At 41.1% G+C, this 18821-nt stretch overlaps 1 protein-coding gene across 3 annotated transcripts in view; it reads right to left on the bottom strand.

The window, feature by feature from the left end:
• The window catches only part of LGR5 (leucine rich repeat containing G protein-coupled receptor 5), a 120967-nt gene that overhangs the window by 87423 nt on the left and 14723 nt on the right, over positions 1-18821 (bottom strand). Inside the window, exon 1 of one of the 3 annotated variants that reach the window (XM_068560524.1) lies at positions 1736-1783. The exons of the other annotated variants lie outside the window; for them this stretch is intronic. Within the exon in view, the coding sequence (XP_068416625.1) occupies positions 1736-1740 (5 nt within the window). The 5' untranslated portion in view covers positions 1741-1783. Of the gene's footprint in view, positions 1-1735; positions 1784-18821 lie in introns of those variants that run through there. 3 annotated transcript variants of the gene reach the window in all.

Here is an 18821-nt window from a genome sequence, read left to right as displayed (position 1 = left end):
TTTAAAAAAATAATGGTAGCTAATATTTATTGAGTGCTACTATTTCACAGACACTGAGCTAGGCATATGCAGTCTTCACAATGATCTTTTGTGGTACGCACTGTTGATAGAAAAGAGACTGGGTTACAGAGAAACTAAATACCTTGCCCGTGATCACTAGCTGGTAAATTGTGAAGGATTCAAAGCTAGGCAATCTGATTTAGAGATCTCACTTAAAAACACCCACAACTGCGTTGAGATATAATACCATACAATTCTCCCATCTAAAATACACAATTCAGTGAGTTTTATTATATCCAGAGAGTTGTGCAATCATCACCAAAATCTAATTTTAGAACATTTTCCTCACCTAGAAAAGAAATTCTATATCCACTAGCAGTCAATAACCATTCTACTTTCTGTCTCTATAGACTTGCCTATTCTGGACATTTCCTATAAATGGAATCATACGCAAGGTTTATTCATGCTATATCATTTATCACTACTTCATTCCTGTTTATTGTTGAATAATGTTCCATTGTATGGATATACCACATTGTATTTACCCATCCATCAGTTGATGGACATTTGGGTTGTTCCTAATTTTTGGTAAAGCCCACATTCTTACCAGTTAAGGTAGGCTCCATTATTTAGAAATTGTTTACTGTACTATTATTAAAGTTTTGGTTATTAGATATTCTGCTTGTTTGCCTTCCAGGTAAAAAGAATTTGTTAATTCATAAAACATTTATTAAACAAATATTTTATTCCAGATGGGTATGTCAGGGACTGAAACAAAATTGCTGTCCTCATGGGGTTTATAGAATAGGAGGAGAGATAAATAATTAAAGAGTTACAGAAGTGGTAAGTGTTTTAATGAAGATGTAACCAAGATGCTGTGGGACTCAGTGGAAGGGACCTGTTCAGCCAAGGGGAGTACAGGCAGGGTGGGTGAGATCATGGTGCAGGAAGCCTTCCTGGAGGGTGGCCTAGTGCTGAGTCTTGAGGGGTGAGTAGCGATTATCTAGGTGGAGAAGAGCGTGGAAGACCATCTAGGCAACAGGGACAGCACACGCTCTACAGGAAGCCCAGCGTATGTATACTACACATGCTTATTATGGTTTGTTACTAGGCGCACATAAGGCTGCGGAGGGAGCTAAGCCCGCCTGGAAATAGGGGTGGGAGTAAGACTGTAGTAGGACTTATAGGTCATACAAGGAGTTTGGGCTTTATTTCATAACTAACTCTGTGTTTCTCCCGAACTACGCAGGCATTATTTTGCCATATAAGGGCAGTAACTGAACTATTATTTTATTTTTTCGAATACTCTTTTATATATCTATATATTGTGTATATATATATATGTATATAGAGATGTACCTATAGATGTATAGATATTGACTCAGATTACCTAGGTAAATTTAATAAAAAGGACATTGTTAAAGTATACACAGTGAAAACCAAATGATGTTATTAAATCCTAGATAGATTCTTAGTTAGATTTGCCAAGTCAAGCTAAGCCTGAAGCCTGTCTTCCCTGTGATAAGAAGGGAGTTTAGTGGGTGTAAGAGAGGAGTTGAAGACAAACTAGCCCTCATTGAGACTTTCTTGTTGATGAAGCCAGAAGGGCTGAAAGGGAATGAAAAGGGAGTAACTCTCCCACTATATGATGAGACCAAGTACCACTACTCAGGTGCTGCTGGTGGTATGGATGCCCCTGGGAAGTCACTGGAGGATTTTTGGCAGAAACACTTACGGCATTAAGATGACATTTCTGGAAAGATTGCTCTGGTGGTGGCCTACAGAATGAACTGGAGGACGGTCAGCTCAGAGGGGGCCATTCCAAGAGTCCAGGGAAGAAAAGCTGGCATGTGTGTCCTGCGATGCTACCTTGGTTATGGGTGAGCCTTTATTAGGTTCCAGCTTCTAAAAGAAAGAGCAGGATGCAGACTACTAGGTTTTCTAGCTATTGCAGGGAGGGGTTGGAGGCTCCTGTGTCCAAACCCATCCTTCACGGCACCCGGCCTTTAATTGTTGCCAAGGCAGTCAAGTGGCAGCATTTCTCCCTGGGCTGGGGGCGGGTGTGGCCCACTGAAGTGAGCCAACAAACCGGCTCTAAGCCTTCATGTGTTTATCCTTTCAGCTTCTACTTCACTGGAGTTTCTGTTTCTCCGCTTTGACCTCACCCCCATCTCCTGCTCCTCTCAGCTTCTTTGTGTCAGTGTCGCCTTCTGTCAGATCACTGTCAGCGACCTGGGGAAATGGGCAAACAAGGCCAGAGCGTGTTGCTCCTGAACCCGCTGGCGCCCCGGGCAGCACCAGAGCGACCGACCGGAGTCTGCCAGGCCGCACCCCGCCCTAAAGTGACTCATCCAGCTCTCCGGGGATCCGTCAAAAGATAGGAGGAGCCTTCCTGCCTGTGAAATCGCCTCAAAATCTCACTGAAGTGAGTACAAGAAGGAGGACAAAGTATAAAGTGGGGCCAGTTCTCATCCACACTGTGACTGGCTAATACTTTAAAATTGCACGCAGGTTTTTACGCATGAATACCCTGGAGAAATGACTATGTACCCTATAGAGAAACGTTTTGAATATAATCTCCTTGGCAATGGGTTACTCTTTCGGCTGAATAAATTTTACCTGGGCCATAAAACCGATGACAAGATGCACAGAAGAATGAAGGTGGAAAAACAATGATGCCCATATTCGTTAAAATCTGATTTGTAATATGTATGTGTCTGTGACATTCTAGAAGTCTAAAGTAATCTATATATTGACATAAAAACTAAAAAAAAAAAAAATCTAAACACCTTTCAAAACCTTTAATTGTGTATTTGAACGATGTTGCACTAAACTTTCAATACTGGGGTGCTATTCGCAGCCCTATATTAGTAGAAAGGTAATTGAGAAAGAGACTCTATATGAACAATTGCCTGGTAAGAGTTTGTCTAATGCTCACTGGCAAAAATATATATATATAGGTATCTTCTGAACACAGGAATATATTAGAGGAAGGCTTACTGTCTTCTTTTTCTGGGCCACATGTAGGAATTCAGCAAAGATGTAGAAAAAAAAAGGCAGGAAAGAGAAAACTCAACGGCATGTCCACACACCTAAAAACCAGAGGCTACCACAGAGATCCTTCAAAGTCGTCTTCTATAGTGGGAGGATTTCCTTTAAATCCTTTTCAAAAGCATATGGCTGGCTTTGAAAGCTTAAATGGCATTTGTCAACCATCAGTAAATCTTTAAAATTGTTTCTGCAAATAGGCCAACTCAGTTTCGGCTTTTCCCATTAATCTTTAGGTGGGACCACTGAAGACTTTTTCAGAGCCTAGATAATGCCTTGATTAAAAGGCTCATTCAGGACGGAAGGCTTCAGCATTCACCTTGGGTACATAGTCATTTCTCCGGGGTATTCATGCGTTGTTATTGCAACTCTGCAATTGTGCCCCAAACAAGACGTTTTTGCCACAAAGCTTTGAGTAGAGACATTCTTTAGTGAATTACTGAAATCTTGCCCTTCTGTTTATCACAGCTTGTTATTTTTTATCAAGTGCAATCAGTTCAAATAGGAGCCTTAGACTGACAACTTTACAATTGTTACTATTTAAAACAGACAACGTTTTGTTCTTTTTTCCACGTGCACCCGTGGTCCTGCTCAAACTTCATGTACCTGTCTCAGTACTGCCTTACTTACCAGTTCATCATTTATAGCACAGCTTCTGGCAAGCAAACATAGAAACAAATTAAAATAGATGAAGGCTAAAGCATGAACAATATTTGATTATCATTTTAAAAAACTAATAATGTTAGTGAAAATTAATCTGCTTATCACACATTACTATTACATAATGTCCCTTAGTCTATATAATATTTTTACAAGTATCTCAGTTTTATAGGAATACTGTGAGAATTAATAAGAATTCAGATAAGGCTCTGGGAGATCTTTGGATGCAGTGGTGCTATACAAGTTTAAACAATAAAATACTTCTTTGGATTTTCATGAGGTTAAAGTACACCTAATTAGGGATTTCACCTGAGGTTCATCTCTAGAACTTACAGCATTGTCGTGGAAATGGCATGAACAGAATAAGTAGTTTAGAGGCACAATATTCAGAATTATGGCAACTAAAATTTCTGTCCACATCATTTTCACGCAACCTGCCAAATTAGTGGCAGGTCTATTCTTTCAGGTCCAACAGAAAATATCAGCTTTGATCTCTATCGTCATTCCAAATATTTTTTGATATTACTAATTACACTGAAGTTACATGCAGATAACACTCTCCTTAGGAAACAGCACCATTAACTGGCAAACAAACAAACAAAACCACTTTGATTACCTCAGGAAAGATCACGATAATTGGAGACACAGTTGAAATGACAACTAGCCATTCCTGATGCAGATGTTAAAAATGACAGCAAATGGGCAGTGTACAGATTCTTCCGTACTGAGTCCCCTGGCATTTATTGTGCCACCATTTCTTCAGGCCAAATTCACTCCAAAGGTACTGCCACACCAGTGAAACCTTGAACAATTCCCTCTCAAATATTCAATTACCTTCACCACCTTTTAAAGCAACTTTTGTTAATTAAAACTTCAGCCTTCTGAAAGCAAGTTAAAATCTTCATCACAGATGATCTTACTAAGGCAAAATTCATATTTGGAAATTCTTCTTGGAGTCCTGGGGAAAGCATAGGCTTTGGAATCATACAGGCCTCTTTTCAAGTTCCCTCTCTCCACTATTTATTAGGCTTGTGACCTCAGAAAATTCTTTAACTATTTTGATTTCTTTACTTATGGAACAGAAATAACAAATCTCACTGGTTTAATATCAAGAGTAATTAAGATAACATATGGGCAGTCTGGCACATCATAAATGGTGGCTATTTTGGTTAAAAAAATATCTGGCCTACATTATTTTCCTTTTCTCTTTCCTCATCCTCCAAGTATTCAGACCCTGCCTCAAATAACTATTTTGGTAACTCTCATTATCACTCAAGATTCACTGCAATGTTAAACTCAGTTGCATTCTCCTTAATTCCAAGGAGGACGTATTTCCAATTTCACTAAATAATAGCTCCCCAAAGAGCCATAGTTATGTTCCTATCTCCTCAGTTTCCTTAAATTTGGAAAATCTGAAAATGACAACCAGATCTTAGATACCCAAGAAAGTCTTTTAATTTTTCAATTCCTTATAATTTGCCAGATCTTCCTCAGATATTACCCATAAAAGGTCAGGGCAGAGAGAGGAAACTATTAATCATATGTAGAATCTATTTTGTTTTTCCTTGGCAGGTAACCCAAATGCAAAATAGTATCATGATGAAGAATCATAGATGCAGAACATCTTTTGTATTACTTTCTTTTTATCCCCCAAACAAATGGATGATTTAAAATTTTAATCTGCTACATTTACTTTCCATTTCTTCATCATCTTCCCTTTTTACTTTATTTTTTCATTTTTGTTTTAATTTAATTTTATTTATTTTTTTATACAGCAGGTTCTACATCTTCCCTTTTACTTTAAAGGTGTCAGTGCAAGATGATTTTTCTTTGCATGATACCCTCAATTCCACACCATCTAATATTTTACCGATCAAGAAGCCCTGAGTTACTGCAAGCTTAGTAAGAACACTTAAACTTTTTAAAACTCTATTTCATAAAAGAAAAACATTGTTAAAATGAAATAAACGAATGTTAAGCCCTTTCAGGGTTGATGATACAGAAGTAACATAATTTCATAATCCTCCTTGTTCCTTCAATTCTCCTCTTGATTCATACAGAAGGATTATACCAGTATATTTTGTTCTCATTAAAAAAATACAAACAAAAAACTGTTCTGTTCAATGGATAATCCTTAGCAGCCTGTCTAGGTGCTGTAATTCATGACTTTCTACTTCTACATAAAGGCGCAGGAATGACTCAAGTACACTAGCCATCTAGTTGGTGGCAGCCTGCCAGTGTTCCCAGGTGCAGTGTTGGATAAAAAATTATCTCATTCTATTGAGTTCTAACAGTGTGCTAGACATTGTGCGATGAAAAGGACCACGGAACAGGTGTAATTACTGCCTTTCAAGAGTTCAGAGTTGAAGACCAACAAAACATCTTTGCTGCTGTTGTTTCACTGAATTATTTTTATTTAGATTTTTCTGAGAGGTTAGGAAGTGGCCATTTGATAACCTCTGTGCTGTGGATTATCAGAGACTGCTTGTTTTCTCATTTTCAGTTAATCAGTTTACGTTACCTGAAAAGGGGTTTCCGAGGTAAGTTTCTAATAGAGGAACTGAGAAACATACTTTTGTCAGGTGTTAAGTGGCGGGAGGCTTACCCAATGGACCAGGAGAATATAAATGTAGGAAGAGAGGAAGTTTATGCAGCTGGTTGGGAGATGAAGTTGGGCGAGTCTGGTAGTATTTTGAGACTCTTTTGTAACTCTCCGAGGAATCCTAGGAGACAGAGTTTTGTTTAAAAGACAGGTGGAGAAAAGCCAAAGAGCATAAACATTCTTTGGGACAGGAGAAACGCACAAACATAAATACATGTGATTAAGACAGGAAAGGAACTCGCTAGAAAGTTAAAGGAATCTGTGGAAGAGAAGAGAAAGAAAATGGAGAAGGAGGAGGAGAATTAAAGTCTGAAATAATTTCCAAGATCCTGTTGAGGTCTGGTCACTCTCAGAGTGGCACTGCCCCACTGTGGCAAGTCAACTCTGATTACTTTCCTAAGAAGCATGGCACTCTGGCTGGTTCCCTCCCTCTTCCAGACTAAATCTTTCTGGACCAGTTGTAGGGGATGTTATGGTATGCCTCTCAGATGCCCCCCTTCAGGACTGAGTTGCTCCTCCAGCCAGCTAGAGCTCCAGCGGAGTCGCCCTGCTGAGCAATTAAAGTGAGCCTCCTTGCTCAAGGTCACAGTCTGGGTGGGGGGATGGGGGGGCGGGGAGGGTGTGGAAGGGAGAAACCTACATCTGATAACTGGTCAGTGTGAGGCAAGAAGGGACACTTCAGAAGGGCCACCCCAATGGTAGAGTTCCCTGGAGGCTTGGCTGAGGACTTTGCTGCAACCTCATCCCAGTTCAGCTTCTTCCTCTGCCCAATCCTGCCTCCTTCACTTCCCTCTCTCCCTACAGGTGTGATCCCGAGGGCATGCCCCAGGAAACCTTCTGTACTCAAATCTCCAACTCTGAGCCTGCTTCCCAGGAAGTCTTTTCTTTTCTATCCTACACTCCTGTTTTCTGAACATAAAAGTCTCATGCCGGGCTTCCCTGGTGGCGCAGTGGTTAAGAATCCGCCTGCCAATGCGGGGGACACGGGTTCGAGCCCTGGTCTGGGAAGATCCCGCATGCTGCGGAGCAACTAAGCCTGTGCGCCACAACTACTGAGCCTGCGCTCTAGAGCCCACGAGCCACAACTACTGAAGCCCGTGAGCCACAACTACTGAAGCCCATGAGCCACACTACTGAAGCCCGAGTGCCACATCTACTGAAGCCCACGCCCTTAGAGCCTGTGCTCTGCAACAAGAGAAGCCATTGCAATGAGAAACCCGCATACCACAATGAAGAGTAGCCCTCGCTCGCCACAACTAGAGAAAGCCCGCACGCAGTAAAGAAGACACAGTGCAGCCAAAAAATACAGAAACCAAAACTCATGCCAATTTTTCATGCTCAGAGAATTTCAAATTAAATATCACTACTAGAATAAATCAAAACAATTATGATATTGAATGTACTTAAACAACATACATATCCTTACGCTGTCTAGCCTGTTGAAACTCACTTTAATAGGACTTAGGACAATTTCCTGCCCGTCTACTTGACGGCTATAATTGTAGCTTATGTGATGTAATTCTGATTTTTCTTAATTTGGTTGTTCGTTTTTCTGTCTCTTTCACTCTGGAGTCCTATCTCTCCTCTATTTATGTTAACCCTTCTGGACATTCATCATCTTCTTCCTAAAACATTTATTAAGAGTACTGGATGTTACATATTTCTGAATATGTCAGATGCCCCTAGCTAGACTGTAAACTTTGGTGGGTTGAGGTTGTCTTAGTCTTTTTTGTACTTCACAAGCAGTTCAAAGTTTATTCTGTGCACTGCTCCTGGTTCTGTAATAACCACTCTATGCGGGAGTATATAGATTCACCTCTCCCTTTCTCCCATCTTCCTTTCTTCCTCTCACTCAACAAGTCCGTACTGGCACTTTCTATGTGGCAGGTACTGTGCTAGGCTCACAGGATTCTACAGTAAACAACGCAGACATAGTTCCTGTCTTTCTAGAGTCTGACACTGAGATATTTGTCATGGAAACAGACATTAAACTAATCATAATGCAAATAATATTTAATTACAATTGTAAATGTGAAGCAAAATAAGATATTTTGACACAAAACCATGATATGAATAATCTTTTTAAAACTAGTATTTAAGTCCTCTATATAGTAATATATTCTGGCAGAGTCTTCTATATCACTTTGGCCAAAGATTCACACATCAAAGGGCCATCAAGTAACCTCTGACACAGTGCTTTGTTTTTACCTATGCCAGCAAAGGCCTCCAAACGCTTTTGGCTTAAAAGCCAGACAAGGCCCAAAATTTTATATGGTTACATGATATACTGGAGATTACACACATACACACACACATATACATGCACACACACACGCGCGTATATTACATACACAAAATACAATTCATATATGCTAAAATGTATTCTAATAACCTAAGAGAAATAATAATGTAAGAAAGATAGTAATCTTTTCAAGTTGAGTAATCAATTAACTTGTGTTAATAGTTCCTTGAGTACTATGTGAATTAGTCTTGAAGCTACTCAGCCAATTAGAGATTTGAAGAGAGAGACATAAAAATCATCATTGTCATCATCACAGTTGACATTTATTGACTGCTTTCCATAAGTTAGGTGCTGGACTGAGTGCTTTGTTGACTCAGTCTATTTTTATCTTCCTCTAGAGTGACTACCAGCATTGTATACAGATGTAGAAACTGAGGTTTTGAGATAAAGTAATTTGCTCAGGCACACATCTAAGTGACAAAGCTAAGATCCTAACCGAAATTTTTTTCTCTATTTCTTTTAGTTGAAGTATAGTTGATTTACAATGGTGTGTGTGTGTGTGCAATATATATGTATATTCTTTTTCATATTCTTTTCCATTATAGGTTATTACGAGATATTGAATACGGTTTCCTGTGCTATACAGTAGGTCCTCGTTGTTTATCTATTTTATATATAGTAGTGTGTATCTGTTAATCCCAAACTCCTAATTTATCCCTAACCTAAATTTTTTTTTTTTAATATATATATATTTTTTATAAATTTATTTATTTATTTATTTATTTTTGGCTGTGTTGGGTCTTCGTTTCTGTGCGAGGGCTTTCTCTAGTTGTGGCAAGCGGGGGCCACTCTTCGTCGCGGTGCGCGGGCCTCTCACTGTCGCGGCCTCTCCCGTTGCGGAGCACAGGCTCCAGACGCGCAGGCTCAGTAGTTGTGGCTCACGGGCCTAGCCGCTGCGCGGCATGTGGGATCTTCCCGGCCCAGGGCACGAACCCGTGTCCCCTGCATTGGCAGGCGGATTCCTAACCACTGCGCCACCAGGGAAGCCCCTTAACCTAAATGTTTTTGATGTTAAAGTCCGGATAAAACTCTTGACTGAGGCTAAGAGAATATGCAGTCAGAACTACGCTAGGTAGGGGCTTCCCTTCCCTGGTGGCGCAGTGGTTAAGAATCTGCCTGCCAATGCAGGGGACACGGGTTCGAGCCCTGGTCTGGGAAGATCCCACATGCCTCGGAGCAACTAGGCCTGTGAGCCATAGCTACTGAGCCTGCGCATCTGGAGCTTGTGCTCTGCAACGGGAGAGGCCGCAACAGTGAGGGGCCCGCGCACCGCGATGAGGAGTGGCCCCCGCTCGCCGCAATTAGAGAGAGCCCTTGCACAGAGGCGAAGACCCAACACAGCCACACACACACACACACAAAATGTAATGGCAGATCCTCCTACGTGAAACAATTTTTAAAAGGAAAAAAAAAAAAAACTACTCTAGGTTGCTGCCTAGCGCTGTGCAGCTGTGCACTGCACAATTCCTGGAGTTGTCTGATCCAGTGATTTTGATCACCTGTGGCACTGTTCAAAAAAGATGCCCAGGTTCATTTCCAGATCTACCAAATCACAGTCTCTGGGGTGGTACCAGGAATGTGGACTTAAAAAAATCTCCATGAGTGATTCTAATTTTTGCCCCAGTTATGAACTATTGAACTAGAGTATAAACGCATTCAAATATTTATGGAATTTTATCTCATCTGTTGTAAACTGGCTAAATTAAGTGCGCTACCACCATAATACTGTGACCGGATTTTTAATAAAATATCACCACAGTTGATGTCTTTTTAAGTACAATTTTGTTTATTTGCTGATTTTATACTAATTTGTAAATGCATAATCCTAGTCCATGACACAATTAATATTAAAAATTCAAGCCCCTTACAGCACGTTGGCCTCCACATACGACCTCAGCTACATTGGCTTAAGTTTGCCCTGAAGAGTGGTTGACAGATGAGAGAATTAAAGTTATCTGGGACATTTTAGTGAAGTGTTTTGAAGCCTTGGCTAAAGATGTTGGGTTTGAGGCACTGGACAATGTTAAGGCAAGGTGGATCTTTAAAGTAAGGCGTGGCACAGCCAAAGCTGGCAAGAGGAAGAGGATTAGCCAAAGTGCAAAGGTGAGCCGGTGGGGCAGGGGAAAGTGTGAGGAGAAAACTGCAGCGGTCCAAACGGGACTTAACATGAATGCATCATAAAAGAGAATGACTGGCATCCATAGTGCGGGACAATTACTCCTGGCCGTGGAACTGGACATGGCGCTTAAGAAGAACCTGAAGGAAGGATTTTCACACATGGAGATGGAAAAACAGCCAGTCCAGCCAGAGAGAGTGGTATGAACAGAGGTACAGAGGCAGGAAAGCAAAGGAGCAAGTTAGGAAAACGGGGTCTGGTCCAATTTGCCTGGAAATGATGGGAAAGTGTGGAAAATTAAGGCCGAAAAGTTAAAATCATAGAATTATAGAGCTAAGAGGAGCTTTAGCTTTAAATTAATCTAATGTCTCAATTTGCTAATGAAGACACCAGCGACAAAGAAATATTAAATTAAATGACAACTAGAAGGAGGCCAATCTGACACCAGGGAACCCTCTCCAGCTGCTTGGTCCTGCAGGGTCCCTGCTGTTGTTGGAGCACAGCTGGGCATGATTTGAGCTGGTCGTGGAGACCTTGTGTGTGGGGCGATGGAATTGGAGCTTTCCAGTCTCTGGGTGTGGCTGGAGCTTTCTGAACGGGGAAGTTTAGGAAGATGAATTTGGCAGCAGTGCATGTGTGAGATGAGAGGAAGTAAGGAGAACAATTAAGAGGCTGTCCGTGTGTGGGCCAGACATAGATAATAGGCTTTATTAGCCCCGTTTCACAGATAAGGAAACTGAGCTTTGGACTGTGGCCAAACCCAGGCCTGGCGGATTCCAAAATGTGTGCGCATTCGGAGGCTGGAACTGTGGAGGACTTACCCCGCTGAGGGAGGGAGGAGGGGATGGTTGGCAGAGTCGACTCCAGCAGGGTGGTTGGGAAGATGGAGGGCTGAGAAAAGACCATTTGGATCTGGCAGTAGGAGGTCTGTGGTGGTGTCTAAGAGGGTGATTTCAGTTGAATGGTGGGGGTAGCAGGCTGATTTCAAAAGGAATGAAAGGGTGAGTGGGTGGTAATGAAATGGTGGCAGTGAATATAGCCTCCTCATTCAAGAATTCTGGCAGTGAGAGGAAGCAGAAAGAAGGGAAAATAATTTGAGGAAATAGCAGAGCAGAGGGAGGAACCCCTCATTCCACCCATAGAAAATATTTATATAACACGTATAGGTGCCAGGCACTGTGCTAGGCTGTGCGGAACATGACGATAAATAGCCTATGTAGGGAGCAATAGAGGATGCCATCATAATAACTACCTTTCAGTGGAAATCCTATGGGGTAACATGCCAGGTTACCAAATTTAATATAGTATGGAATAAGACCAACCTTTTCGATTTCAAGCTTCCAGAAGAAAATGACCTGATATCGTCTTTATCTTTGTGTCCTTCCAAAGCACCTTGCATGGCACACTCTCAATAAATGTCTGCTCAATAAATAACCCATGGGTCCCAGGAGATAAGAGGGAAATCCAAGTTGGGGGTAGCTTTGGAAAAGAGACAGGACATGTGCCTTCTGAGACATGAGGGAGAGGGAGGTGGGGTGCAGAGGACTCATAGGTCACCAGAAGCCTGGAGGTCTAGATAAAGCTAAACTGTGGATTCCAGCTGCAGTGCTCACGGCCAGAAAAGCTGCATGAGTTGAGATTACAGCCCCCAAATGAGAATTGATAAGGAGCAGTTCCTGGGGCAGATCTGTCATCATCCTGTTTTCAGCAGAGGCAACAATGGCCTCAGGAGTGGGTGGGATTGAGTTTCAAGATACAGCAGAGTTGAGAGCGCCATCCAGAAATCATTCATTCCTCTATTCTTATTTCAGAGGGTGGGAAAAGATGTGGAGAAGGAAGAAAATTAACCTTCTTTTGGAAATGAAGTGGAGTCTAAGGCAGCTTGGAATGAAAGCCACTGTGTAAGGGAGGAGGATGACTCCTGAGAAAAGAAGCTGGTGTGGAGAAAGTCCCAGTCTTATTTCACTTCTACTTTTCCACGGGGCTGTGGACTTGCAATGCCTGTGCATGGATGGGGGCATTAATTTGCAAGTCAAGCATTCCGGGCTATACATAAAGTTAAGCCAGGGTAATATTTGCACTCAAATGGACACTGGATGGATTTTCTCATTTAGCAGATGACACACAGATCAGAAAGGGTAAAGGGTAGCCCTCAGTCATATGATTAATCAATTGTAGGGCAAGATCACAACCCCAGGCCTTAGAGGGTTGGTCTCCTGTGGAGGGCCCAGGCATGTGTAGACCCAAGACTTTATTTGGCAGACATCAGTCATGATTAGAACTGTACTTTACCAAGTTTCTCTATGCTAAACGCAGTCCCTTCTTGCGACTTCTTGGGGCCACTCAGATACTTTCTGTACTCTCTCTCTCTTCAAAGCTCTTCTCACTCCCAGCTGCTGTTGCCTCACGTCCAGCAAACCGGAAAATTTCCTTCCGTGGGCTTTCCCACTCCTGTGCCTCTGCTGATGGGGTTCCCACATTCTGAAGGACGTGCCCCATCCTTGTGGTAAAATCCTCCCCATCCCTTAAGGGCAGGGCAAACATGACCCTCTCTGGGAAGTATTTTCAACTCCGGGTGGAATGAGTGGTTTCCTTCTCTCTGTTTCCATGGGACTTTATACTGACTTCTGTAATATTTATTGATAACTAACCTTACCTTGTATTTACTACCTGCCAGGCACTGTTCTAAGTGCTCTGCAAATAATAACCCTCATGAACAACCCTAGGAGAAATGTTCTGTTTCACAGATGAGGAAACTGAAGCCGCACGAGTTGAATGATTTGCTCAAGGTCATAAGCGGCAGTGCCAGGATTCCAACAAAGAGCCCCTGACCCCAGAATGAGGCTCTTAACTACTCTACTGCTTTGGTTTACCGTCTGTCTTCCTCAAGCAAATTGTAAACTCCAGCGAGCGGAGGCTGCTCCCTAATTCATCTCTGTTTCTTAGGCTTAGTCTAGAACTGCCTGACAGTAAGTGCCCAGTAAATGTTAGATGGATAATTGAAAGAACGAATAAATGTGCACGCTTAGGTCTGACCAGTTCCCCCTTGTGAACAACAATTGGAAGAGTTTACTGCAAATGAGAGAAGGACAGAGGGCAAATCTTGCCTTCTACTTCTTGGCTTCCCATTGAATCCAGGAAAAACATACAGTTTACCACCTGTATACAACACATATATTGGTAACATTCAACATGTTACCACCTCCTCTCTTCAGGTTATTATTAGGGGTGCAAATAAATGAGTGCATAATTGTGTTTCAGCAGGACTGAAAATGAATTTGTACGCCCAGTAAACTAAACGCTAGTAAAGCAGAAAGTATACTTATGAAACCAGAGTACATCTGTAGAGCCCCTTGCCATACAGCTCCTTGTAATATATTCCTAGGAGAGGGTTCCTAGTAATGATAGGTCAGATCTCACAGGAGGATCCTGCCCCCTAGGAGTAACTCTGTTAAGACCTCCCGAAGTACAAGGTACTTACTGGTCCTTGGCATCATACTTTATGTTACAGTTGCAGAAGGCATAGAGAAGAACTCAGCCAGTGCTCAGACTTAAACAGGAAAGTCTGTCTAGAATGGTCTTTCCGTCTCTTTCTTCTGGCCAACTCCAACTCGTCCTCCAAGTCTCAGATTAAATGTCACTTTCTAATGGAAATCTTCTCTGACCACCAAGACCGGCAGGTTCTCTTTTCACGCACTCGCATTCTCCATCAGAGCTATTTCATAATCTTAATAATATACATTTAAATAAGCATTTTCTTAATGTCTGTTTCCTCTGCAAAGGCAGGGATTGTGTCCATCTTGGGCACTGCAATACTCTTATCATCTAGCACAAAATAGGCAATCGATGAACATAAATTTTGTGAATGGATGAATGAATGTGGAGAACCTGAAGTTGAACACTATTAAGATCTCCTCCACAGCCATAGATTGACTTCTTGGTCCTTATAGTTGGCATCTTTTCTAGACCTTATGATACTTAGCCACAAAGTGAAAACAGACTTATTTGCATTTTTAAACACTTCTATTACTAAGAGCTTCTAAGAGTTAAAATGTTTGTTGACTGTAGTTGTCCAAACTAAGGGGAAGATATGAGAAAAAGTAAATCAAATGATTTTGAGTAATTTTAAAAACAAGGTAGAATAGCGCTCTTATTTTCTAGTTTCCTTTGGAATTACCGTATTCTGCAACAATAGTTTCTATATAACTTTGAAACTTGGTGAGCTCCAACCTCACGGAGAGATCCTTTTAAAAGATCTACTTATTTTATAAGACACAATGAGTCTGACATGAAATGCACACTTTGGTAACTAAGAACCCTAGCAAAAGAGATTAGTAGTCAAAAAAGCAATTAAGTTTACAGTAGGGTTACAGATACCATATCTAGTACAACAGCTTGGAAAAGGTAGTAATGCAAAGGTCATATCAACAAGAAAAAAAGGTACACTAAATAGTGGATTTTTTTAAAGAAACAAAATCCTATATTCCAAAATCTTTCCTTCTCATCTAATAACTACATGTGTTTGGGTGTTTAGGAAAAAAACAGGAGAGGAGGACGTGGCATTAGTGAAGTTGGTAACTGGCACACAAACCGGTGAACCAGCCTGTGAAATTTAAGCATCTGGGGAGTCAGGTTCCTGATTAGCTTTTTCAGTTTGATCTCAGATCTCACTCTAGTATATCTAAGATTGTAGAATCCCAAGCTGGCTGTGCCTGTGTGCTTTAGAGGAGTAGTGCTTTAGGATTCAAAAGAACACATCCAACTACTCCAACCACTTAAACAACTTAAATGCAGAGCTTTTGGAAAAACCAACAGTGTTTTTAGGACGAGGCAATAATCGTACCTTTTCACACGAAGGTAAAGGTCTCCTCACAAAAGGACAGGGCTATATGACAGATACCAATTATAAGTCACCCTTTGTAATTCTGTTTAGTTACATAGCATTGTAGGTCCCAGGATTTACAATGGCTGTGCAGCCCAGGAAACTATCTTTAGCTGGAGCTCCTCTTCTGTGTCAGTATTCTGTTTTGAACTAACAATGCTCTCAGATGAGCCGAAAAGATGTATTTAGCTCCCACCATTACAATTTCTGATCCTCTTTACTTTAGCTCTTTTGAAATAACATGAAAGCTCTGGCTTGCTAATTACTTTTATCCAGCCCATAGAAAAATTAGTTTATCTTCCTGATCAAAGCAAATTAGGCAGATCATGGCTGATTAGAATGCAACAGTAAAATCGCCATACTTTCTCTCCCATCCCCTTTCTCTCAGAAATAAGGCCTGTGTCAAATATGTAGGTATTTCCCACGGCCAGGCCGGACTCTGTTTCCAACAGGGACTGCAGCTTGGACAATGGTTCTTACACACACACTAAAGTTCTTTAGTTCAGTCATTGTGTTCGAAAAGAACTAGTCACCCCTTAGCTAGCATTTGATGAAACATCTAGATTTACATATTTCCTTAATTGCATTTTTGAATGTGAGTGAGATTTATCTGACCAGAGTTAAATGCCTTCTTTATTCCCCTACTCAAGGCAAAATTCAATTCCATGCTCTTAAAAAAAGTGAGGTGGGGCTGTGTGTGTAGGGAATCTTACTCAATTCTGATCTGAATGAATTTTAGGGTTTCAATAAAGTGGGATGAGGGAGTTATATTACCAAAGACAGGAAAGATAGACCTTTACCTCTCAAAGTGGAAATGTCAATTTCTAAAGCTTTGGCTTACTCAGCTCTTTCCAAAAGCCTATTTTGATTTTAATAATGAATGTGATTCCTTGCTGCCAAATTCCTCCAATCAGTAGCTAAAAGGCTCCCAAATTATTGTCCTTCATAATTTCTCACTAAAATTTCTATGTGACCATAAAAACTTGAAAGTTAGGTTTTATTTTCTTTGTTTATTTACTATAAATTAACAGTAAATCTTGTATTTAGCTCCATTTAAACCTCCCTCTGCAGCTGCCCATTTGAAAATTAAAATGGTTGCCTTCTTTCACTTCAGTGGGCACAATACAAAACATCCATTGAGCTTTCTCTTTATTGCAGCTGCCAATGCCCAGCCGACTTTTAGCAAACCAACCAAGCGGAATCACAATGCAGCTGCAACATTTTATGGTATTTCTGTTGGTTCTCTTTTGAGACTGAAGGTGTTAATTAGGAATCAAAGAACACAACCCTGCCAGCTTTCTTTCACAAACCATACCCTGGTCACTGCAGTTTTCAGAAGAAAATAAATCTAATAAAGGGATAAAAATGTTGTTTGTCACACCAGTAAAGTGTACTTAAGACCCTTTGATCAAAAGCTTTTTATGTAGTCTTGTCAGATGGGCTGGAAATATTGTATTTTTCCCTTTTCTCTCTCTTCTTCATGCAGACTTCTCTGAATTTTGAATCTAATTTAAGACTGTCTGGAAGAAAAAAGGGTAAGCATGGTCGCATGGAGGATTCTTTATAGGTGTTAACTGGTCTCAGAGAGTAGAATCATTTTGCTTCTTAGAAAATTATTCATATTCAACAGTCCATCATGTTACAGCTTCACACAACACTGGGCCTCCTATTAGCGTATTTACAATATTCAGACTATAGGTTCTCATGCTTACACTTTACATATGCATCTGCCAATACCATATTTAGTGTAATGATTACTTATTAGGCGAATCTCAGTGTTTTACAGGACCCATTTTTTACATCACAAAATTGAGCATTTTCATAAGCATATAAACCATATATTTATACATATACACACACATGCAAACATATATAATGTTAATTTATCAAATAGTTTGTCATTTTGTATAGTTTCTTGAATGCGTCTTGAGTATCATGCACTCAAATGTAACAGCGTGAAGTCATTACCTTTAATCTTCAGTCAAAGTTAAAAGCTTAAAGTAAGTTTATGAAGTTAGCACTGCTGGGAATTAGTCAAGCCTGCTAGCTTTCTCAGCACGAGGTTTTGCTGCTAGATGCACAAATCATGCCAAAATCCATTAATCCTGCTTGAGAGAGGCAGAAAGAAGGTCTGCTTGTTGACTTAATGTTAATGAAATGAATGGGCTCCTGAGGCTACCTACAGAGGCCCTCTAAACTGTAAAACAAATAAAGTCATTTTAAGTAACGCTCACTGCAGGAGGGTAAACAATGCTCCCAGAATTGCTGCACAAAATGGGTTTGACTGTGGGTGTGTGGAAACCTCCCATTTTCTACAATCCTGCCACACCTGCCCTAGGACAATACCCACACATGTCAAGCTGATGGATTCATAGAATGAACGATTTAGGAGCTATCTCAGAGCATGTGCTCACCTCTCTTACTTTACAGATGTGAAATTGAGGCAGGGAGGCTCTGCATCTTATGGAGAGTCTACGGCTGATATTAGTGGGGGTAGCTAGACCTAGTTCAGGGGTTCTCAAAACTTGACTGCACACTGCATTTGCCCTGGGGAGTGAAAAATCATTCTGATGCCTAGCTTCTTCCCCCAGAGTTTCTGATTTAGTTGGTTTGGTGTGTGATCTGGGCCTGGAGATGGTTCACATTAGGTCTCAAATGGAGCTGAGATGCTGACAAGCTTGACAACCGTGGATCTAGACTTCTAACCTAGGGCACTGCTCCTTTGCATGTATTGGTTGTCTTTGGTTTTGCTGCACCATAATAGTAATGATTTCCCAGCTCCTAGCAGTGTGCCAGTTGCCTTGTAGATAGAGTAGATACATGTATTTCGGGATTTTGAGGTTGTTTCCGAAAGGAGTTTCCATTGTGTAAATGCAGAGATGTGCCTGTGTGTGTGTGTGTGTGTGTGTGTGTGTGTGTGTGTAGATCTTTGAAGGACTGAACTGTATCCTTTGGGTGAGCCAACCCCACAGCAGAGACAGTAGCCAGGGTCTGTGTCACACTTGACAGCTTGTCCTCTAGCCTTACTCTTCTTTCGATCCTTCAGTTCACCTCACCTTTGAGTCTCTCTTGACACTTTTGAAATCCCTTCCTTATGCGTCACAGTCTCCTCGGGACAGTCACTTTCCTCTTACTCCCCTTCCACCTAAAGAACTTTGCTTTGCCTGAGAGACAGACCCTTCTGACTCTTCATCTGAAGTTGTTCAACTTT

Source organism: Eschrichtius robustus, chromosome 13, assembly GCF_028021215.1.
Source record: "Eschrichtius robustus isolate mEscRob2 chromosome 13, mEscRob2.pri, whole genome shotgun sequence".
Lineage (NCBI taxonomy): Eukaryota > Metazoa > Chordata > Mammalia > Artiodactyla > Eschrichtiidae > Eschrichtius > Eschrichtius robustus.
The sequence above is the reverse complement of the archived record's forward strand: the minus strand, read 5'-3'. Positions and strand labels throughout refer to the sequence as shown.